This window comes from Saimiri boliviensis, chromosome 4 (assembly GCF_048565385.1).
Source record: "Saimiri boliviensis isolate mSaiBol1 chromosome 4, mSaiBol1.pri, whole genome shotgun sequence".
Classification (NCBI taxonomy): domain Eukaryota; kingdom Metazoa; phylum Chordata; class Mammalia; order Primates; family Cebidae; genus Saimiri; species Saimiri boliviensis.
Window position 1 is genome coordinate 68,530,620 of NC_133452.1, and position 25,177 is coordinate 68,555,796.

Sequence of the window (25,177 nt, forward strand, 5' to 3'; positions counted from 1 at the left end):
TGCTATTCCTTACTTGAGTTACTATATGCATAGTAGTAGGGTACTATTTTTCTTCTAGGTACATGGGACAGTGGGAGAACCCTGGTGGATTTGGGTAGAAGATCCTACAAATGATCATATTTATCATTCGGAGTATTTTCTAGCTCTAAAAAAACAAGTAAGTGTATATATGTGAACATATTCTTAGTATTTTGCTATGGTAAAAAAATTTTATATTGTGTGGGCACAGTGGCTCACACCTGTAATCCCAGCACTTTGGGAGGCTGAGGCGGGCAGATCACCTGAAGTCAGGAGTTTAAGAAGGTTCTGGCCAACATGGTGAAACTCCATGTCTACTAAAAATGCAAAAATTAGCTGGGCTTGGTGGCAGGAACATGTAATCCCAGCTACTCAGGAGACTGAGGTAGGAGAATTGCTTAAACCCAGGAGATGGAAGTTGCACTGAGCCAAGATCATGCCGCTGCACTCTAGCCTGGGTGACAGAGTGAGACTCCATCTCAAAAAAAAAAAAAAAAAGTGAGCCGAGATGGCGCCATTGCACTCCAGCCTGGGTAACAAGGGCGAAACTCCGTCTCAAAAAAAAAAAAAATTATACTAACAGTTTCTGCTTTTATATTATTTCTCTGTAATTTCATAGTGCCATTAAAACTTTATTTTATGTATTGTTTTTCTGTTAGTTTTAAAACACAGTGATTAAATGTTGTAGTATTGGTTTATTCAATGTTACCCTGGTTTAAGAAACTCAGTTACCAGTCATGACCCAGATATTGACATTTCAGAGAACAACAGATAACATACAAAACCATACAATAGTGATCTCATAAGATTATAATACTGTATTTTCACCTACTTTTTCTATGTTTAAATATGTTTAGATAGATAAGTGCCATTGCATTATAATTGCCTAAAGTATTAAATACAGTAACATGCTGTATAATAACATGCTACATAGGAGCAATAGGCTATGCCATATAGCCCAGATGTTTAGGGGCTATACCATCTGGTTTGTCTATGTACACTATGAAGTTCTTAAGATGAAATTGCCTGACACATTGTTCAGAACTGCTCCTGTCAGTAAGCAATGCATGACTACATAATCTTTACCATGGTTTAAGACATGGGTTCCAGAGATGTGGAATATGTAAAGCAGGTAGGATAAATAATAATTTTAAGATTGTACAAAATACTGAATAATACTGAATTAAGAGTATTTCTTCTAAAACTTTTATAAATCACAAGACAATGACTCAATTTGATGATATTTCTTTAAATGATGCCTCATTTGTAATTTCTGTTTTTATCAAAGAGAAAGCAAGCTTCAGGTAAGAGTCTTGGGTAGGCAACAGTAGAATTTCATAGCAGTGTTTTGTATTCATTGCATTTGTCTTCTTAGTTACCTTCTATTTGCACCAAGTGATTCTGGTATTCCACTTTAGGTACTGATAGAACTTAAAAATATTAAGTAAATAATATGGTAATTGGGTATGGTAAAAATCATGAAGTTTGATAATTGAATGCATGATGTTTGGGTAATTCAGGTAGTCAAATTGGTAACTTGTTAATGCATGATGATAATGCATATGTAAATAATATAGGTTGGGCATAAAATTTTACCTCTTTCAAGTATCCTTAGAAGGGAACCATGCACAAGTTTCTGAAGTACCTAAATATCTCAGCTTTTTAGAAATTCAAGATACTTTGTCCTTAGTATATCTTGTAGAGATACCATTATCTACATCTTGTATAGATAGTTATCTTGACAATAGACTCTTTTGGCCTTTATACTATTAGAATATCCATATTTATTTCAGACTTTATTTCATATTAGGTCATTAGTAAAGAAGCTCAACTACTGGTTTTTACAATCCCTATTTTTGAGCCTTTGCCTTCCCAATACTACATCCGTGCAGTGTCTGATAGATGGTTGGGTGCTGAGGCAGTATGTATTATCAACTTTCAACATCTAATTCTACCAGAGAGACATCCTCCCCATACAGGTAACATGGTGAATTCTGATTTGAGTCATTGATTTTCCAAAATGGTTGTTTTAATTAATGTTGAAAAATGTCTATGCCTTAAAGTTTTACTCATCATTATTATAACTTTTCTATAACTCCCTTTTTATTTCAATTGTCAGTCATCATTTATTCCGTGCTCTCTGAAAAACTTATTTTCTCCCTTGCACTTATTTCAGTTTACTTAAACTTATTTCTAGTATGTTAAATTAACTAACATACCAGTAAGTTATGGGGATTTTCCCCCCATCTTTTGTGTTTCTACACCAAATAATAATAATAAGCTAATATTAAGGAATCATATTGTGGTATCACTACGGAATGGATTTCCATATACCTCAAGTGAGTTTGTGTCCTGCAAATAACATATACCCTTTATATTAGTTTTATCCCTCTTCCCTAACATTGTAAGGGGTATGTGGTAATTTTCAAGATCGTATACAGGCACCTGCCACCACACTCAGCTAATTATGTATTTTTAGTAGAGATAGGGTTTCACCATGTTGGCCAGTCTTGAACTCCTGACCTCAGGTGATCTACCCACTTCAGCCTCTCAAAGTGCTAGGATTACAGATGTGAGTCACCAGTCCTGGCCTCAATTTTTAGTGCTTCAGAAAATTTAAGAAACTTGTAGTCTGGTACAGAAAGAATGTTGTTAGCCCTCAGTTACCTATGTAATTAAATTGAGCAGTAGGGAAAGGATAATATTTTGAATTAACTTTGTGACTTTTAAGTACATTTTTTAAGAAGAAAATTAGCCATACTTCCATTTTGAAACAGTAATGTGAAGATCTTACTCAAGGTACAGGCTACTGTGTTCCCTTACAGATTATTTCTTCATGTTCAAATTTCAAATGAGTGCAATTTATCTTGCATAAAATAATCTTGAGAGTAAAGATGTCTTCTGGGTTTCTAACTGATACCTTTCTGGATTATGCAAAATATAAGGTCTGTCGAACTCAATGGTATATAACTGTTTCTCTAAATCATTTTATGACTCTAATTCCCTAGGCCCCCATCCACATAATAAGAAACAACTAAATCTGTCTTTCTAGGTTTGCTCAGGGCAGTTTTTGTTTACTCAGTCATGCTTTGCTTTAAAACTCCCACCCAATTTTTTACCTGGAATTATCCTAAATTCATTTTACTTTCCATTGGCAACAAGAGTTCACTCAGCTACTCTTACTTGGTCAGTGTCTAGCATAACAAAAATAATTTCTTGATAGTAACTGTTTCATTGTTGAAGTCTGCAAATGGTTTTAATTTTTTTTACCAATTGGGGCAGATTTAGGTTTTGCTCTATAACATCTATCAGTTGTTATTCAAATTACTTTTCTGATTGAAAAAACAAAAAGAATATAGCATTATAGTTAGCATGTAGGGCACTCCCCCAGAAGGGTAACTAGTATGTCAGTATGATAAATGTGGTTATTTGTGTGACATATTTGTTGCTCTACCAGATCTGTAATGGGTATATAAGAATTTGTGTTAAGCAGTTTTTTGCCGTCTAAGGAGCTAAGGATTGCTATAATCTATTATTTATAATATAATATTCAGTATTGTACATGTTTTTCAATTATTGTATAGCCATACCTGTTGGATCTTTTCAGAATTACTGGATCTTCAGCCTTTACCGATCACAGCTTTGGGATGTAAAGCATATGAAGCCCTGTACAACTTCAGTCACTTCAACCCTGTGCAGACACAAATATTTCATACACTGTATCACACAGATTGTAATGTCCTACTTGGCGCACCTACTGGATCGGGCAAGACTGTTGCAGCTGAATTAGCCATTTTCAGAGTCTTCAACAAATACCCTACTTCAAAGGTCTGTTGAAAGAATCATATGCTTACATTTAATTAGAAAAGACAGTTCATAATCTCTAAACTAGACAGTTCTAAATATATTAGCAGGGTCCATTGAATAGATTTGTCACTCTCAGTGAATTTCCCAGGGAACCAGATAGTACAGGTATACCGTGAAGATATCATGGGTTTAGTTACATATTATCACAATATAGTGAATGTCACAATAAAGTAAGTTACACAGATTTTTTGGATTCCCAGTGTTTATAAAAATTCTGTTTATACATTACTGTAACCAGTTAGTGTGCAATTAAGTGTTCTGTCTAAAAAATGCACATAACTACATTTGAAAATACTTTATTACTAAAAAATACTATCAATCATCTGAGCCTTTATGAGCCTTAATCTTTTTGCTAGTGAAGAGCTTTGCCTCAACGTTGATGGCTGTGACTGATCATGGTGGTGGCTACTGAAGGTTGGGGTAGCTGTGGCAATTTCTTAAAATAAGACAACAGTGAAGTTTGCCACATTGACTGACTCTTCCTTTCATGAAAGCTTTTTCTGTAGCATGTGATGCCACCTGATAGCATTTTACCCACAATAGAACATCTTTCAAAATGAGTCAACTCCCTCAAACCCTGCCACTGCTTTATGAACTGTTTATGTAATATTCTAAATCCTTATTGTCATGTCAGCAGTGTTCACAGCATTTTTGCCATCAGTAGATTTTGTCTCAAGAAACGCCTTTTCTTTGCTCATCCATGAGTAGCAACTCCTCATCTGTTCATTTTTTCATGAGATTGTAACATTTCAGTTATATCTTCAGGCTCCACTTCTAATTGTAGTTCTCTTGCTTTTTTCACCACATCTGCAGTGGTCTTGAACCTCTCAGTCATCCATGAGGAGTGGAATAAACTTCTTCCAAACTCCCTGTTAATGTTGATATTTTGACCTCCTCCCTAGACTCATCAATGTTCTTAATGGCATGTAGAATGGTGAATTCTTTCCAGGAGGTTTTCAATTTACTCTGCCCAGGTCCATCACAGGAATCACTGTGTATGGTAGCTATAGTTTTATGAAATATATTTCTTAAGTAATAAGATAAGAAAGCCAAATTTACCCCTAGACCCATGGGGTGCAGAATATATCTTATGTTAGCAAGCATGAAAACAATATTCATATCTTGGTACATCTCAGTCAATGCTCTGGAGTGACCAGATGCATTGTCAATGAGCAGTCACATTTTGAAAGGAATCTTTTTTCTAAGTAGTAGGTCTCAACAGTGGGCTTAAAATATTCAATAAACCATGCTATTTAGTAGATATGCTGTCATCCAGGCTTTGTTGTTTCATTTATACAGCACAGGCAGAGGCGATTTAACATAGTTCTTAAGGACTGCAGGGTTTTTAGAATGGTGAATGAGCATTGGCTTCAACGTCAAGTCACCAGTTGCATTATTCCCTAATAATAAAGTTAGTTTCTCCATGAAGCTTTGAAGCCAGGCATTGACTTCTCTACCTGTGAAAGTCCTTGATGGCATCCTCTTCCAATATTAGTTATTTTGTATACATTAAAACTCTGTTGTTTAGTGTAGCTGCCTTCATCAATTATCTTAGCTATATTTTCTACATAACTTGTTGCAGCTTCCACATCAGCGCTTGCTGCTTCACCTTGTACTTTATGTTACAGAGATGGCTTATTTCTTTAAACCTTGTGAAGCAAGCTTGAAACTTTTCTTCTGGAGCATCCTCACCTCTCTCAGTCTTTACAGAATTGAAGAGAATTTGGGCCTTGCTGTAGAGTATACATTAGCTTATAGAAATATTGTGGTTGGTTTGATCTTCTGTCTATACCACTCCAACTTTCTCCATATCAGGGAATAAAGCTGTTTCACTTTCTTATCATTCATGTGTTCAGTGAAGTAGCACTTTTCATTTCCTTCAATAACTTTTTCTTTGGATTCAAAACTTGGCTAATTCCCTGGTATTAAGAGGCCTAGCTTTTGACCTGTCTCAGCTTTCCACATGCTTTCCTCCCTAAGCTTAATCATTTCTAGCTTTTAATTTAAAGTGAGACATGCAGCTTTTCCTTTCACTTGAACACATAGAGGCTATTGTAGGTTTATTAAGTGACTTGATTTCAATATTGTTGTGTCTTAGGGAAGAAGGAGGCCAGAGGAGAAGGAAAGACATGGGAGAACAGCTGGTCAGTGGAGAGAACACACACTCCTATCAATTATGTTTGTCATCTTATATGGTGTAGTTCATGATACTACACAGCAAGTACAAGATAGCATCAAAGATCACTGAACACAGATCACCATAACTGATACAATAATAAAGAAATAGTTTGAAATATTGGTAGAATTACCAAAATGTAATAGAGGCATGAAGCGAGCACATGCTGTTGGAAAAATCGATAGAATTGCTGTTGATAGAGTTGCTCTACACAGGGTTGCCACAAACCTCCAATTTGTAAAAAACAATATCTACAAAGTGCAGTAGAATTAGGTTTGCCTATATTAAGATAATCTGCACAACAAAGTTTACTTTAAACTTTGTAGTCCTCCAGTTAAATATCTGATGTACATAGTGACACACACACATCCTTTCCTCATTGTAGGATTTCTACATTTCATAGGTAATTTCACTAGGACAAACCTACTTCATGGACCAAGTTAAATAATACAAAATAATTCATAATCAAGTCTTTTCTATATGAAGAAAATGCCAGTGCTTTAATTAATAAATGTAGTTTGATTGTACATATTAAATATAGGGTAGCTTTTAAATGACTTTTCTACAGATGGGCACAATATTGTTAATTAATATTAAATAACATTACAAGTCAAATAAGTATTGCTTTAAGGCTTTCTTGAAGCATAATTTTTTAACTCTTTCCTAGTATTTATTATTTTTAATAAAAATTATGTATATTTAAGATGTTTTATGTGATGTTTTGACATACATTGTCAAATGATTACTGCAATCAAGGTAATTAGCATATCCATCCTTCAAATAGTTACCTTTTTTTTGGTGAGAACACATAAAATCTATTCTCTTAGCAAATTTCAATTATATGATGGAGTACTATTAACTATAATCACCATGCTGTGTATTAGGTGTCTAGTATTTATTCATTTACCATAAAAGAAACTTTATACCTGTTGACCAGTATCTCCTTGTTCCCCCTTCCTCACCCCTGGTAACGAATATTCTACTGTTTCCTTCTCTGAATACAACTTTTAAAAATTCCAGGTATAAGTGAAATTATGCAGTATTTTTCTTTCTATGTCTGGTCACTTAACATAATGTCCTCTGGGTTCATCTATATTGTTTAAAATGGCAATTTTTTTTTTTTCTTCTTTAAAGCCAAATAATATTTCCTTGTGTGTGTTTGTGTGTGTGTGTGTGTGCGTGTGCGTGTATACATATCACAATTTCTTTAACCTTCTTGAGGCACTTTAGTTCATTTCCATACCTTGGCTATTCTGAGTAAAGCTACAATGAACATGGGAGTGCAGATATCTCTTTGAGTTACTGATCTCATTTCCTTTGGATATATGTCTTTGAGATACTGATCTTGTTTCCTTTGGGATTGCTGGATAGTCCTATGCTTAATTAAAAAAAAAAAAAAAAAAAAAAAAAGAAAAACCTCCAGATTGTCTTCCATAATGGCTATACAATTTACATTGTCAAGAATCATGTACCATAACAACTACATGTGTTATGTTTTTTATATTTTTCTTTTTCTTTTCTTTTCTTTCTTTCTTTTTTTTAATAGGAGATAGAGTCTCGCTGTGTTGCCTAGACTGGCTTTGAACTTCTGGGCTTGAGCGAGCCTCCTACCTCAGCCTCTAGAGTAGCTAGGACTACAGGTTTGTGCCTCATGCCTGGCTGTCTTTTGTCCTTTAATAATAGCCATTTTAACAGGTGTAATTGATATCTTATTGAATTTTAATTTGCATTTCCTTGATGGCTATTTATGTTGAGTAGCTTTTCATGTATCCATTGACTCTTTGTGTATTTTCTTTTAAAAAAAAGTATATATTCAGATCTTTTGCCCATTTTTAATTGAATTATTTGGGTTTATCTGCTATTGAGTTGTGTAAGTTTCTATTTTGGATTGTAACCTTTTATCAGATACATAGCCCCTGCTTATTCTCGGGTGATACATTCCAAAACCCAGATGGATGCCTGAATCCAATGGTACTGAACCTAGTTGGGTAGGGGGAAGGGAGGGATAAGGAAATAATTGGTAAAGGACGCAAAATTACAGCTGAGTAGAAGGAATAAGTTCTAGTGTTGTATATCACTGTAGCTAACAATAATATGTAATATGGTTTCAGATAGCTAGAAGGATATTGAAGATTCCCAACACAAAGAAATGATAAATGTTTGAGATGAGGGATATGCTAATTACCCCGATCTGATCACTATACATTATATGTATCAAAACATCACTATGTATCCCATAAATATGTGCAATTATTATATGTCAAGTAAAAAAAAAAGTTAAGAAAAAGAAATGGTACACAGTAGTACATTACTATGTCCTTTATAAATATGTACTTAAGAAAAATGTATTAAAAGTTAAAAACCACATTTTCATTCATGTTTTCCACCCACAAATTTAATACCTTTTCCATTTTAACTAAGCACTTATCATGTACTGGGGCCATAATTTTTGCAGTTTTTAAGGTGCAACATCAAAACTGGCACAAGTTTCTTTTTCCTGCTTCATGATTTTACAAATAGAAAGTTTTTTATTAACATAGATCTTAGTAACCCCAGCATATGATTTTTTTTTTTCTTTTCTTAAGAACTTTCACCTTTTCACTTCAAACACTTTATGTCTTCTCTTTGGCAAATTCAAATGGTCAGCATCACTACTCATACTTTGAGGTCATTACTAAATTAGGTAAGTGTTACCTGAACATAAGCACTGTGATACTGCCACAGTCTTTCTGGTAAACAATATGGTTAATGACTAATGGTTGGGAAGTGGCTACAGCCTAACTACTCTGAACAAAGGGATGATTCGTGTTCCAGGCTGAATTGAGTGGAACAGTGTGAGATTCCATCATGCTACTTAGAAGGGTACATAACTTAAAACTTATTAATTATTTTTAGAATTTTTTATTTAATTTTTTTGACCACAATTGACTACAAGTAACTGGAAGCATGGAAAAGGAAGCCACTGAGGCAGAACTAATGTACATGGCTTGCAAACTTTTTTTTCGTTTTGTCATTTCTTTCATTTCACATTGTCTCTCTGTTGATTTTATTTATTTATTTTCTGTGTAAAAGCTTTTAAATTTGTTGTATACCTACTTGTTTATATTTGCTTTTGAAAGACCAACATTGAGGAGCTTTTTTCTTATGTTTTCTTCTAAGAATTTTGTGGTTTTAGATCTTACATTTAATTCTTTAATTTATTGTGAGTTAGTTTTTGTATATGGTATATGGCAGTAGTCTGGTTTCATTCTTTTACTTGTGAATATAGTCTTCCTTACCCCATTTATTGAAGAGACTATCGTTTCCTTCTTGTATGTGTGCTTCAGGCCCATGTTGAAGATTAGTTGACCTTCTATGTGTGGGTTGATTTCTGGGCTTTCTATTCACTCCACTGGTCTATGTGTCTCTTTTTATGCCAGTTCCATATTTCCATATTGTTATGATTACTCTAGATTTATAATATAAATTGAAACTAGGAAATGTGATACCTCTGACTAGTTTTCTTTCTTAAAATTGCTTTGGCTATTTACGGTCTTTGTAGTTTCTTGTGCATTTTAGGATTTTTTTTTCTGTTTCTGTGAAAAATGCCATTGGAATTCTGATAAGGATTGCATTTAAACTATAGATTGCTCTGGGTTATATGACGATTTCAACAATACTAATTATTCCAATCCATGAACATGGGATAATCTTTCTATTTCTTTGTGTTTCCTTCAGTTTCTTTTCAATGTTTTATAGTTTTCAGCGTACAGATTTTTTACCTCTTTAGTTAAATTTATTCCTAAGTATTGTATTCTTTTTGATGCTATTGTAAGTGGGACTGTTTTCTTGACTTTTTTGATAGTTTGCTAATAGTATATATTCTACTGGTTTGTATATGTTGACTTTGTATCCTTCAACCATGTTGAATTTGCTTATTAATTCTAGCAGTTTTTTTTTATATAGTCTTTTGAGTTTTCTTGTTCTAAATTTTGTGAGTACATCACATTAAAATAGAAATATTACAGAGATGTTGTGATTGGAATTGTGGGCTAGTTTCTTCATAGTTTATGGTTTCAGAAATGTTTTAACATCCTTTTGTAGTAATTTCCAGTTAGTGGCTTTTCTTCCCTGCTTAATCCTGTTTTCCTACTTTTCTGTCTCTCTAATATGTGGTTATCAATCTCCAGAGACATGTTAATATAACAGTAGAGCTCTACTCTAAATTAGAAACATTTTATAAGGGGAATAAATTTTATATAGATTTGGATTACTAAAGACCAGCTTTTATTTTATTTATTTTTTAGCACCTAAAGTGTATTACTAGCATCTTCATAAAATCTGCATTAAAATTTAAAGAACAGTTTATTTCTCTTCAAAACTTCAACATTTTTTCATGAATTACATGTAACTCATAAATATTTATAATACTAGAAAAAACATTATTTTCATCAGACCTAATTTTCTCTTGTTATCTCATAATTTGTTTATTTGTTCTTATTATGTAGAATATAATTTTATAGTAAAATGCCTAAGGAAAATATCTCTGATGCTTTTAAAAATGTAATTGAAATTCATCTACGTTAATATTTTTTATGATTAGAATGTTTGTGATGTGTTACATTTCTGTCTTATTTTGGATAAATGTAGTTTAAGTTAATGACTTTTTCACATTGATTCAAAAATTGGAGTATTCAGAATTAAAAATATTCATCTTAAAGTATTCATTTTAAAACCACACTGTCATATTTTGACAAAATGTTGGAGTGTACTTTTATTTGAAAATACTATCACTATTTTCTTGAGAGTATTTTTGGCTATTCTCCCCTTTTTAGGCGGTATATATTGCACCCCTGAAAGCCCTGGTACGTGAAAGAATGGATGATTGGAAAGTTAGAATAGAAGAAAAACTTGGTAAAAAGTAAGTTCTTACCTTTACTCAATAGATATGTTTTGATTTGTCTAAAAGGACCAGGAAATAAGAGTTGAATAAAACTATTGAATGGCTTTACAATGATCTCATAGTCTTTAAAGATACGTTCCTACTATTAAAATGATATCAATATTCTCATTGTTTTAAGATTGAAAAATGAAATCTCCTAAATTACTTAATGTGAGTATTTATTTGGCAAGATAACTTTTTCAAAATATTTTCATTCTGAAAACAAAAACAAGCTCTCTCTCTCTATTTTTTTCATATATGCAGAGCAACTTCCAGAAACTGCTTAGAAGGCATTTTGCATGTAAATTATTTATGTAAAAGCAGCAGTTCTTTGAAAAACATGATGTGGGGTTTTTTCATTAATAATATAGTACAAGGTTATTAATTGCGGCATTATTTTAAATAGTAAAAATTACAGAGAAAGGAATTTTCAATAGCGCCTCAGCAAGTAAATTATAGTACACACAATATAAAATATTGTATCACTCTATAAAAAATGAGTTTTTTGTATACGAAAAGAAGGATCTTCAAAGATAATGTAAAAAAAAACAAAACAAAATTTAAAGTATTCTAGCTTATGTTTTTTCAAAATAATAAAGAATAGGAATATGTGTTTTTTTCAGAATGAGAACTAGCTGTCTATAGGACAGGGATAAACCATATGAATGTATTCCATATTCAAAATAACATATAAAATGTAAATCTTTAAAATAAACAAGAATAAGAACATACTTTGTGAACAGTATGCTTAGAGGAATCAATTTTGCCCTTTTTGTTATTTTCCAAGCCTTAACACAGATTAGAAATTATTTTCAACTGAATATGGTGGCTCACGCCTGTAACCTTGATACTTTGGAAGGCTGAGGCAGGTGGATCACCTGAGGTCAGAGGTTTGAGATCAGCCTGGCCAGCATAGCAAAACCCTGTTTCTACTAAAAATACAAAAAGTAGCCAGGAGTGATGGTACATGCCTCTAATCCTAGCTACTCAGAGACAGGAGACTCACTTGAACCCAGGAGGCAGAGGTTGCAGTGAGCTGAGATTGTGCCACAGCATTCTAACTTGGTGATAAAATGAGACTCTGTCTCAAAAAAAAAAAAAAAAAAAAAAAATTATTTTAGTAATTACTTAAAATTTGGTGTTAGCCTAGAGATATTCCTATGTAATTAGAAATTCTTAGGTAATTCCTCTGTATCTACATAGGGTTTTCTTTTCCTTTTCTTTCACTTATATGAATGTGATCTGCTTAGATTGAGTTGGTACATATTTGCTCTGGCTTATCTTGTTTTCATACTAATACATTTTATTTTGGCTATAAAATCTATAGAAAATTTCAATCTAAGGAAAGAAATGAGCTTGCATACCATCTAAATTACACGTAATTTTAATTAAATTTATACCTAATCCTAAATATCTTTAATGAATGCCTTTTTTGTCTCCACAAAGTAGCACTTCCCTTCACATGGACACAGGGAGGGGAGCATCACACACTGCGGTCTGTGTGTGGGGGTGGAAATAGGGGAAGGACATCGTGGGGTGGGGAGCTGGGGAGAGATAGCATAGGGAGAAATGCCAGATGTAGGTGATGGGGAGGAAGGCAGCAATTCACACTGCCATGTGTGTACCTATGCAACAATCTTGCATGTTCTTCACATGTACCCCAAAACCTAAAATGCAATTAAATAAATTGTATTTCTGGGGACAGGAAGTATGAGTTTAACTTCCTTAAAATCACTTAGAATGGAGAGTCTATAAACATATTTAAAGCAAATTTTGATATCCTTGCATATCTGCATAAAAGTTAGATATGTCAATGATTGGAATTTATTTGTCCATTTTATGGCAAGAAATTTTCTCAGAGTTCTTAAGAAACGTAGATTTTGGACTCAACTTGGAAAATTTCAGAAAACAAAGGTAGATAACAGTAATTTTAAGCCTTATAAAATTTTATTTTAAAGAGATGCGTTTTTGCATTTCCAAGGTTGTTACCTGAAAAGTTTCTGAGATCATTTTTATATCCCTTCAGAGTTATTGAACTAACAGGGGATGTGACTCCTGATATGAAATCCATTGCCAAGGCTGACCTTATTGTCACTACACCAGAGAAGTGGGATGGAGTCAGCAGAAGCTGGCAAAATAGGAGCTATGTTCAGCAAGTCACTATTCTCATCATAGATGAGATCCATCTGCTTGGTAGGTACCACTGTATCTAAAGCCAGTTTACAAGCTTTAAGTTTCTAAAATATTAATTATTTGTATTATTTTTAATTTGCATGTAATGATTGTATATATTTATGGGGTACAATGTGATGTTCTGATATATGTATATGATGTGGAATTAATTAAATCGAGATAACATATTTGTCACCTTTTGTATAAATTGTGGTGAAACATAAAAAAATTTTCTCTTATTGTGTTTATCTGTTCTTATATTGCCATAAAGAAATACCTGAGACTGAGTAATTTATTTTTTAAAATAAGTCTAATGGGCTCAAGTTTCTGCAGGCTGTACAGTAAACGTAGTGGCTCCTGCTTCTGGGGAGGCCTCAGGAAGCTTTCAGTCATGACAAAAGGCAAAGCAGGAGAGAGCTTCTTACGTGGCAAGAGCAGGAGCAAGAGAGCGAGGTGGAGAGGAAGGTTCTACACACTTTTAAACAACAAGATCTCATGAGAATTTACCCACTGTCATGAGAACAGCACCAAGAGGATGATGATAAGCCATTCAGAAGAAACTGCCCCCATGATCCTATCACCTCCCACCAGACCTCACCTCCAATATTGGAGATTACAGTTTGACATGCAGTTTGGGCAGGGCACTGTTCTAAGCCATATCATTTAGCAATTTTGAAATGTACAGTATATTATTATTAACCATTGTCACACTGCTGGCTATACAGTCAATCTGACAAATGTATTTTTCCTGTCCAACTGAAATATTGTACCCTTGAGCACCATCTCTCTATTCCCTTCTCTTGTGACTCCAACCCATCCTCCTAGACTCATTTCTACTCTTCATTTCCATGAGGTCAATTTCTTTTATTCAACATCTAAGTAATGTCATGCACTGGGAGTGGGATTGCAGAATCCTTTGATAGCTCTGTTTAGGTTTTTTTTTTTGAAGAAGCTACGAACTTTTCCGTTTGTAGTTGCAGTGACCAACACAGACTTGTTAAATGATTAACATTTATTTTTTCCTATTTTCTAGGGGAGGAAAGAGGCCCTGTTCTAGAGGTCATTGTATCTCGGACAAATTTTATCTCATCACACACAGAAAAGCCTGTTAGAGTAGTTGGACTATCTACTGCATTAGCTAATGCCAGAGACCTTGCTGACTGGCTCAATATTAAGCAGGTATGTAGAAGATTGATAAATTATGCAGTTATTTAATAGTGTGACTTTGATGATTCCTTTAAAGAGCTATTATAACATTATAAAACTCAATATAAACACTGAAAATGGTTTCTCTCTCATATTTACTGTAGATGGGCTTGTTTAACTTCCGACCGTCAGTACGCCCAGTTCCACTGGAAGTTCACATTCAGGGCTTTCCAGGACAACATTATTGTCCTCGTATGGCTAGTATGAACAAGCCTGCATTTCAGGGTAAGCTTCAGATTCTTGGAATAAAATAGTAACCATTATTTATGGTAGCTATCAAATGTCTTCTAATTGGTGATGGTCTCTTTGAAAGGATGATACTGGTCCAGCTTCTACAAATATCTAAAACTGTCTCAACTGTTAAGGCATTCAAATATATGTTAAATTTCCTATTGAAAATTTGAGAGATTTCACAAATGGTAATGAATTTGTAGTGGAATAAAAGTATGTAATTTTAAAAAAGTATTAGATTTTTCTTAATATTAATCAGTGTTTTATGATAGTAGCTTGAACAAATGAGAAATAAAAGCTACAAGTCAAAAACATAATCATAATTTTTATGAGAAATCATAAAACTTAGAAATTTAAGTACTTTAGTACAGTGCTTCTGTTTATAGTTTTTCCTTTTTCTAACAAATTAGGCAAACAGGAAAGATTTAAGAATAGCACTCCTATTTTATTGAAACATGTTTTATTTGGGCTGCATAAAGAATATTTATTATATCAATTAAAAATAACCTCAAAAATAAATTCTCAAATGTGAACTGCTGTTGATTGTGTAGTGACAGTTGTGAGGTGACTTTTTTGCTGCTGTAATTAGCCTTATGACAGAAGCAAAGTATTGATTGTGAACTAGAGACCAGTCTTGGCAGTTTAGATTATTTACACCACCACAGAAGCATTGTACAAAATCACTAATGAACAATAAATCTGCCGTGAGCTGTTTGGCCACACCTGTTCTTTCAGCAGCAAAAATCCATTAAATGTTGAGGTTTAAAGAAAGACGGAGATCCATTTATATTTATGTGTCCAAATGATACCAATATTGTGCTAATATGCGTATTTTAAACAGTGTATCTCTAATATGATTTATCAAAGCTTTATCATTTACATTCTATAATATTCTGATAATAATAAAAAGTGAGAAATAAGATAAATGAGTTTATTTTTCATAATATGTATTGTTGAAATTGCATATATCTATATGGAATGACTGATTGCATACCATTGATGGAAAGAAAGCATTCTGTGTTATATAAATCAATAGTCAATAAGTAAAATACTTACACTTATGTAGATATGGTATCAGCACAGCAGCTGTACTGATGAACTATTTATTACACCTGTAGTGATTACTGTATTTCTTTGAGTTTAGAAATATGATTGTGTGATAGCTTTGTTTTTCATAGTTAGTGTGTAAATAACGTCAAGGTCATGTTAACATTTCCATTATAAACCTTGTTTCCCAGCCCATAAAAAGAAATTCTGCAGCTCACGTTTCAAACAAGAAATTACAAAGAGGTTGAACTTTTTATATACAATTTTTAAATATCTCTGACTGTTTTAAGAGAGTTGTGGACAAATATATATTCTACTTGTGACATCTTATCAGCTTTTTGGAGCTGATGTAAAGCAGAAAAAAACCCTCATTTCCGGATAAGCCAAGTGATTTATGTGCCTCTTTAATTATTTTTAAAGGTTTGGTTTACAAAATTTCATTCAGTCTTGTTACTTGGGTTTGTATTAACCAGAGTCATCATCATCTCATCTTTTTTGTGCTGACTACCATGTCCCATTACTCAGATATTTGTTCATTCATGGCATTCTCTTCAGCCTTCTTCTACATTCTCCTGTCTTCCCTTCTCACACATAACGCTTTTAGAAAAGCAGAGGGAAAGCTTTCTTCTGATTTTTCTCTTAACCTGTTTACTGGTACAGACTCTCCTAATTTTTCTGTTACTGATAACAAAAATAAAAGGAAGTTTTTCTGGTCTTTTAGACATTTTTTATCACCTGGCAGAGCTTGACTTCCTCACTCAACTCCAGGACCCATTAACTATGTAATATCACCACTTAGGCAAACAGAAATAGCTGAGAAACACAACTTGGCACAAAAATACTAAATCTAAGTTTGAGTATCCATGTATAGCACTTCTTTTTATTATTATACTTTAGATTCTGGGGTACATGTGCAGATCATGCAAGATTGTTACATAGGTGCATTCATGGCAAGGTGGTTTGTTGACACCATCCCCCCATCACCTATACCTGACATTTCTCCCCACGTTATCTCTCCCCCATTCTCCCTCCCTCCCACTATCCCTCCCACTATCCCTCCTGTAGCACCCCCTAATGGACCCTACTGTGTGATGTGCCCCTCTTTATGTCCAAGTGGAGAGTCTCAATCTTTAAGTTTCTCCATTCCTTGGCAAGTCAGAATAGAACTTGGACCCAGCATAATTAAATCTTTTCTGTCCTAGGCAATACACTCCCTAGGTGGGGCCATCAACCTTTCTTTTCCTATCATCTCTCTAATATGCTTCCAGATCTATGTTGTACCTGCAATAATGCCAGATTTCATGCCTAAATCCTTTACATTGTTAGTTTTCATTTATCCGTTTGATACCCTAATGAAATTCATATTCTGGAGTTAAGTAGCTTTCCATTTTACTTCCCATAACTTTTCAACAGCAATTAGAAGCCATTCTCCAGCCAAACCTGTTTTGATATTTGTCTCATCAAGACGTCAAACTCGTCTTACTGCTTTAGAATTGATAGCCTTCCTGGCTACTGAAGAAGATCCAAAGCAGTGGTTGAATATGGACGAAAGCGAGGTAAGCAACTTATTTTATCTTCTACTTCTTATACATTTCAGGTTAACTGATGTCGTTTATAATGAACATTGCATATGTAATTATATTATAGGGAAAGAAGAAATGCATAGTACCGCCACCTTAACACACTATTAATATTCTGATATAGTTTGTTCTAGTATATTCCCACTTAATATTTATTTTGTGTATTCATATTTATGTCTTTTCCTTTAACATTATCACCTATGTATATTTTAGCATTCAATTGTTTTCATAATCTTTGCGTATTCACTGCCCTCACTGAACTTAAAATCAATTTTATAAAATTAGGTTTTTAAAAAATATATAATAATCTTTTTTTAATTTTAAAAAGCACTACTATATAAAAATTTAAAGCCTGTTATTATTCTTTTTCTAAGTAACAACCACTAGTAAAATTTTAAATTATAATTTTTGTGTCTATGTAGTTATCTTCCATTATGCAACTAATTCATAGTGGTTTTCTCCTGTGATTTAACAATCAAGCATCTTTATTATTGTAGGTTTTTCTTTGTTTAAAGTTATTTTCTCAGTATAGAGTTCTAAAAATAATATTAGTGGTTCAAATAATGTGAACATTTTTACAGCTTTTCAGGTATACTGCTAATTACTTTCCAAAAGAGCCATACTTATTGGCGTCATCACCACTGATGTATGAATTATCAGAAGTATGTGAGAGTAACAGTTTACTATATCTTCATTTGTTACAACTCATTGATATATTATAGATAAAATATTATCTTAATGTATGCCTTGATTTTTGTATGGTTGAACATTTTTTGCATATGATTACTAGTTGTCTTCTTTCTTCTTTGTTGTCTCTTCATTTCTTTTGGTCCTTGATCTATTACAGTACAGCATTTATTTTGTAGATTTGTGTGAGAGCCTTGCCAAATTTAGAAAAATATATACATTGTAAAATTTGTATTACTTTTCTCCATGTATATGTATTGCTATACATATATAGATATTAATCTTTCACCTGCTATATTAGGTAACTATGCTAGTTTATTGCTTGTCTTTTTATTACGGTATCTTTTTACAAATAGAAGACTTTACATTTTATATAATATAGTTTGTTAGTTTGGTCCTTTGTGATTCTTTCTACTACATCTAAATATAAATATTCTTCCTCCCCTCTATAGATTTAATATATAGTGATTGTTCTTTCTTACACTATTCCAGTTTTGAAAAATATTTTCCTAAATGGAATTATAATGAAAACAGATGAAATCAGTAACATCATTGTTGCATTGTGATCTCTCCACCTACCCTCTTCAGTGTTCCCACTTCGTGATCTCATGCAGGCTAAAGAAGAGCAGTACTGTTCAGCTTTAGTAAAAAACAATGTTCCAAACCCACTGGTGTCCAGGCTTAACAGTTTGCATATTTCTCCCCTTCTACTTCTTATGACTCATTTAGGGTTAGTAGACTCATTGAATAGTACTACATATATTATTCTGTAATAGTTAACTGATATTTCAAAATGTTCTTGCTTAGTTCCATAGATGACCTATTCACTAACAGACTCATGCATTAGCTTAATATGCAGGTTATCAAATGACTGCTTGAAGTAGAGTAATAGTGATCATTTTATCTTTTAAATTTTATCTTTATTTAGTTAATATTACTTGTATGGGCATACCAGATATTTAAGATAATAATTTATGGTCAGAAGAACGTTGTTAAAATATTTTTTAGCCTGTATTATTTTGTATCTAAATAATCATCCTGTAGTGTCTTAAGGCAGTTTCATATCTTAGGAGGCAAATGATGAAAAATAGATACACAAAATATTGATGATTCGGTTTATGTGCAGTATCTCTCTAGGCTTAATTTTATTTTATATATTATCCTAAAAGTCTTCCAAATGGATACTTTTCTTTGAAGTCAGGATATAATGTACAAACCTACTAACCACACTTTGAGGAGTATATAGACAGTATCCATTTAGCACATATGTGACTCGCATTAACTTCAAATGTGAACCTTATGTGCTCCTACCAGGTACAGTACACTTCCACTGTTTCTTTTTATTATTATTTTAATGTATGAGACCTAAGGAATTATAAATAGCTCAGACATTGTGTAGAATCACTTCTTTGTTTTGTATTTTTTTAATTGGCAGAAATCTTTATCAGCAAGGCTAGGTAGAAACTATAGAATATACTCTCATGGTTTCTGCTGTTGTAAATTTTCACTGCTAAAATACGACACCTAGAAAACATTACTTCATATATATATGATGTTTATTATAAATTTATTATTGTATTTAACATAAATATTTTTATAATTACATTATTTTTATTTTTTTCTTCAACTTTCATTTTAAGTTCTGGAGTACATAAGCAGGATATGTAGGTTTGTTAACGTAGGTGTATTAGTTCGTTTTCATACTGCTATAACGAATTACCCAAGACTGGGTAATTTGTAAAGGAAAGAGGTTTAATTGACTCACAGATCAGCATGGCTGGGGAGGTTTCAGGAAACTTACAATCCTGGTGGAAGGTGAAGGGGAAGCAAAATGCCTTCTTCACAAGGTGGCAGATAGGGAAAGTGCTGAGCAAAAGGAGAAGAGCCCCTTATAAAACCATAAGATATTGTGAGAACTCACTTGCTATCATGAGAACAGCATGGGGGAAATGACTTCTGTGGTTCAGTTACCTCCACCTGGTCTCTTCCTTGACATGTGGGGATTATGGGGATTACAATTTAAGATGAGATTTGGGTGGGGTCACAAAAGCCTAACCATATCAGTAGGTAAACATGTGCCATGATGGTTTGCTGCACAGATCAACCCATCGTCCAGGTATTAAGCCCAGCGTCCATTAGCTATCCTTCCTAATACTCTTCTTCCCACCATCCCCAATAGGCCCCAGTGCATGTTGTTCTCATTATGTTTATGTGCTTTCACTGTTCAGCTCCCACTTCTAAGTGAGGACATGGGGTGTTTGGTTTTCTGTTCCTGCATTAGTTTGCTGAGGATAACAGCTTCCAGCTCCATCCGTGCCCCTGTGGAGGATATGATATCACTCATTTTTATGGTGCATAGTATTCCATGGTATATATGTGCCACATTTTTTTTATCCAGCTGATCACTGATGGGCATTTGGGTTGATTCCATGTCTTTGCTATTGTGAATAGTGCTACAATGAACATATGTGTGCACATATCTTTATAATAGAATGATTTATATTCCTTTGGATATATGCCCAGTAATGAGATTGCTGGGTGAGATGGTATTTCTGCCTCTAGATCCTTGAGGAATTGCCACACCATCTTGCACAATGGTTGAACTAATTTACATTCCCACCAACAGTGTGAAAGTGTAACTTTTTTCCACAACCTTGCCTGCATCTATTGTTTCTGGACTTTTTAATAATTGCCATTTTGACTAATGTGAGATGGTACCTCACTATGGTTTTGATTGGCATTTCTCTAATGATCAGTGATGTTGAGCTTTCCTTCATGTGTTCGTTGCCTGCGTGAATGTCTTCTTTTGAGAAGCGTCTGTTCGTGTCCTTTGCCCACTTTTTAATGGGGTTGTTTTTTCTTATGAATTTGTTTAAGTTCCTTGTAGACTCTGGAAATTAAATCTATTAGTTTTATTATTGTATTTATTAACATAAATATTTGTTATAAATGTATTGTTTATTTAAATGTATTATTAAATAGGACAGCTAGAAATGTCATTTCCAGACATTTTATTTCACCACACATATCTCAAGAATAAGGCAACTATGCATTGTTTTACTGACTCTAAAGGAATCACCTTTAAGTAAAAATTTCAGAACGTTTACAACTGATTACTACGTAAATTCAATGTGATTATACTGAAGCATACTGTAAAGCGGGTGTTTTAGTTGTTGAACTCCTAAATAGCCCTAAATAATTAATAGGAAAACTTTTTAACATTTTAATATTTGTTTGGGTTACTTTCCATAATATTCTGGGCTGGAAGCTTTGTGGTTGCTTCCATTGCTGCTCCTTGTACAGTGTTAAATTGGTATTCTGTGGTAAGATATGGATAATTGCTTAAGACTCTAGTGTTGACAACCTGAGCATTCAGAGGAAGTACAGCAGCAGTGATCCTGGCAGATGTGAAGCAATGTGTCTGGCATAGAGCAGTGTTAAAGTTATTCTGCCGTTAAATGACCTTAAGTCAAGAACTGTCTGTAGATATTTGGGCTGGGGGCATGGAGAATAAAGAAAGCTAGGGTGAATCACAAGAGGCTAGAGAGAGCATATGACTAAGAATAATATATGTGTTCTCATTTACTTCTTGGCAAAGGCAAAAAGAGTTATTCATCTATCTTCTTAATCCAATATAGTCTCAAAGTATTAGGAAGCAGAAAGACACCTTCAAATGTATCATTGATGTAAAATTATACTATATCAGGAAACCCCAAAAGAAATACCTTTTCATATTGTCATTTGGGTACCATACTGCAGTAGTTTCAAATGTTTGTGGGTATATGCTGCCATGTGACCTGGATTCTACTACTTCTGCCACGAAAAACAAATTATTTCTGGGTCTTTGCATCACTCTCTCAAGCTTCAAGTCAGACAGAAAGAGTTAAATGCCTGAGTTTCCATCTCTGGCATTCAACAGAAAAAAGGAATCTCCTCCCTTCTTTGGCTTCTGTTGTAGGGGGTGACATTAAGCTACTGGCTGCCCATAAACAACAAATGTCCACTATGGCCCTTTCATTCCTCAAATGCATACATATGCTACTTTTTCTGTACCTAGGCCTAATTTAAAACAATTTTTTTCTAGCAATGCAACTCTTCTTCATTTAACCCAAATCCACTCACCCCTCTCCAAGGAAAGACAACTAAACATTTCAAGGACTCCATTTAGCACTTAGTCCTAGATCTCTTGCTTGTATCTAGTCACCTTCTAGTTCTTTAGCAAGTTCATCTCAATAATCTCTAGTCGGTCAATAAACTAGATTACAAAGTTAGAGCCAACCAATGTTGTATTCAACAGTGAAGGATAGAGAGAAGAAAGAGAAACAGAATTAGTTAAAATATATTACTTAAAATATGTTGATATAAATGACAGCAAGGGAAAAAGATTGGAGACCACTGTGTGTTTCTGCAACTGACCAGGGAGTCAAACAGATATTTATGATTCATTTTCTCAACCATCCATCACCTGTACACTTCTGCTTCAAGCAATCACTTAGCTAATTGAGACTTTTTATACAGTGGAGTGACCAAAAGCATACATTCCTGATAGATTGAAAATTGAAATTTTACATATGCTTAATATATAGGATTGTAAAAATATTTAATTAATTTTTCAAATGGATATAGTAGTATAAGATTTATTCAGGGTCTGTCCAAATTTCTCTCCCCTTCTTATAAAACAATAGCCCAATTTCTTCATCAGGATCAGTTTCCCAGACTATACTGCAACCACACTTAGTTTGTTCGTTCAAGAACCTGAGAGCCTCAAGTGGCCATGTGTCTGTTTCACTTTCCAAGTAAACTGTTAATCCTTTGGAGAATAAGCCTCTAGCAAAACTAGAGTTATAGGGAAGAGAAGCAAAAGTTTTCAAGTGTTTTTTTTTAAATCTATGATTTCAAAAGACATCCACACCTTGAATACTTCGGTTCCTGGAACCATATTGTGGCAGTGCAGTACAACAAATAGCATGGTTAATGATTACTGGTTCTGAGGCTGCATGTCATCCTACAGGATACTGTCCCAACGTTCCCAGGTATTGTCTTCCAAATGTGGTTCTGAGTCTTTAATCTGTAAGACCAACTCTTTCTGTTAATGAGAACATAATAAGACCAGTGCTTTCAGTAGTATCATCCCATTGTCTTATCCTTTCCTTTATGAAGTGCATTCCTCAATCAGATAATTAGTATACAGGGTATTGTCATGATGTATAAGGCATTCAGTAATTCTACCCTTGAGGCTACTGGAAGAACCATGTTTGGTAGGAAAAGAGAATTAAAATCCAAAGTAAGTGCCTGGGCTTACAAAGATGAATACATGTCTCCTCAGTGATAAAGACGATCCAGTATAATCTGTCTGGTTCCAGGGGTGAGATACTTTATTGTAGGCCCAATGTTTCCACTGGTAGCATATTAGGAACTGAGCAGTGGAAATAACTGGGTCTTCCTGAGGAAAAGGAAGTTTGAGTTTGACCCATGCATAATTTTCATCTCTTTCACTTTGGCCACTGACTACAAGAACCTATTGTGTAAAACACTATGGCCTGAGAAGGAGGCTATCTGATATCCTAAGAGATGGTTATTTTGCCCACTTGATCATTGCCAGCATTTTGTACAATGCTCTTAACTTTTTGTCAAGCATGTTCATGAAATACAGATAATCTTTTATTCTGGGAGTATTCTAAGAGTTCATCCACCTAAAACTTGTGCTTTTCTTGTCCTCCAGTAATACTCTTGCGAAGCCTTCTTACCATCTGGCAAAATATGAACCATCAACTTGCATCATCTCTATTTTCCAGTAAAATGACAGTGAAATACTCAGTTTATGATCAACAGCTTTTGTTGCAAGGTCACCTGGTATCACCTAGTCAGGCACTCAGTCTTTCTCTTCCCACCTCCCCAAAATAGCCATAAAAATAGAAGTCCTCTAATTCAAAGCCATAGGGAGCCCTTGCCAGAATTTGTGTTCATTTTTTTTAAAAAGAAGTTATATTTTGGGCATGTTAGTTTGCATATCCAAGACTTTCAAGTGGAGATTTCAAGACAATTAGATGTAAGAAGTTTGTAAAACCTACAGAGACTGTGAAATGAGCATATGAACATGGAAGCATCAGCATGGAGGCAACCCTTAAACCCAGGTGAGCACATGAGACTCTCAGGCAGAGTATGGAGAAACAGAGGGCAGGCCCTGAGAGATTCTCTTAGTGCAAGCTGAGATGGAAAATGAGGTACTGGCACAGGTCACTAAGAATGTGATGCCACTATGGTAAGACAGTGTCCTAAAACACTGTAGAAGAGAGGGTTCCATAAAGGAAGGGGTGTTTGGCTATATCAAATGTGAATGGGAGTTGAGTGGAGGAGAGCAGAGAAACACCCATGGGATTTAGCACTTGAAGGTCCTGGATGAACTTGGCAGTCAGTGACATGTGAACAGAAACAATTTGGAATGGATTGAGGAGCAAATGAGGGGGGCAAGGGGATGGAAATGGAAGCAAATAGCATATGCAACTTCTAGTTGTTTTACTGTGTAATTTAATAAATGTTATAAATTAACTTCTAGCAAATATGGTCTATCAGCTTTCACCCAGTATTTTGCAGTCTGGTTCCATATGCGAGGATAACAGTGCTACTATCTGGATAGTTGACAACTAGCACTAGCAGATAAAAGAACAGAGGGAAGACCTTTTCTTCTGAGTGAGTCTGTAGATTAAAAGCTCAGAATACTGGGCCCTGTGCAGTGGCTCACACCTGTAATCCCAGCACTTTGGGAGGCCAAGGCAGGTGGATCACTTGAGGTCAGGAGTTCAAGACCAGCGTGGCCAACATAGTGAAACTCTACCTCTACTAAAAAAAAAATACAAAATTTAGCTGAGCATGGTGGCATGTACCTGTAATCCCAGCTACTCAGGAGGCTAAGGCATGAAAATCATTTGAACCCGGGAGGCAGAGGTTGCAGTGAGCCAAGATTGCGCCACTGTGCTCCAGCCTGGGTGACAGAGCGAGACTCCATCTCAAAAAAAAAAAAAAAAACCTCAGAGTACTGCCCTTAGATGAAATTCCCCTCAACTCCTCTGTATATCTTGCCAGTTAACAACAGGGCTGCCCCTTTCTTCCTCCACACTGCTAAATAAGATCCAGACAGCTAAAAGAATACAGCAAAGAGAACTCGCTATTCATTTTTGTCCTTACAAGTAGAGATGAACTAGGATTCTGAAAGGCCTTTTGCCATAAATGTTTTAAGTTGTACTCCAAAGTCTACAATATCACCCAAAGGTA

The 25,177-nt window shown here is 34.3% G+C and overlaps 1 protein-coding gene across 2 annotated transcripts in view; it reads left to right on the forward strand.

The window, feature by feature from the left end:
* The window catches only part of ASCC3 (activating signal cointegrator 1 complex subunit 3), a 337,355-nt gene that overhangs the window by 200,848 nt on the left and 111,330 nt on the right, over positions 1-25,177 (forward strand). For both annotated transcript variants that reach the window (XM_074397671.1, XM_003922908.4), the window contains exons 23-30: positions 59-157; positions 1,829-1,997; positions 3,626-3,846; positions 10,876-10,961; positions 13,009-13,175; positions 14,188-14,333; positions 14,465-14,585; positions 17,052-17,194. In XM_074397671.1, the coding sequence (XP_074253772.1) occupies positions 59-157; positions 1,829-1,997; positions 3,626-3,846; positions 10,876-10,961; positions 13,009-13,175; positions 14,188-14,333; positions 14,465-14,585; positions 17,052-17,194 (1,152 nt within the window). The remainder of the gene's footprint in view (positions 1-58; positions 158-1,828; positions 1,998-3,625; positions 3,847-10,875; positions 10,962-13,008; positions 13,176-14,187; positions 14,334-14,464; positions 14,586-17,051; positions 17,195-25,177) is intronic.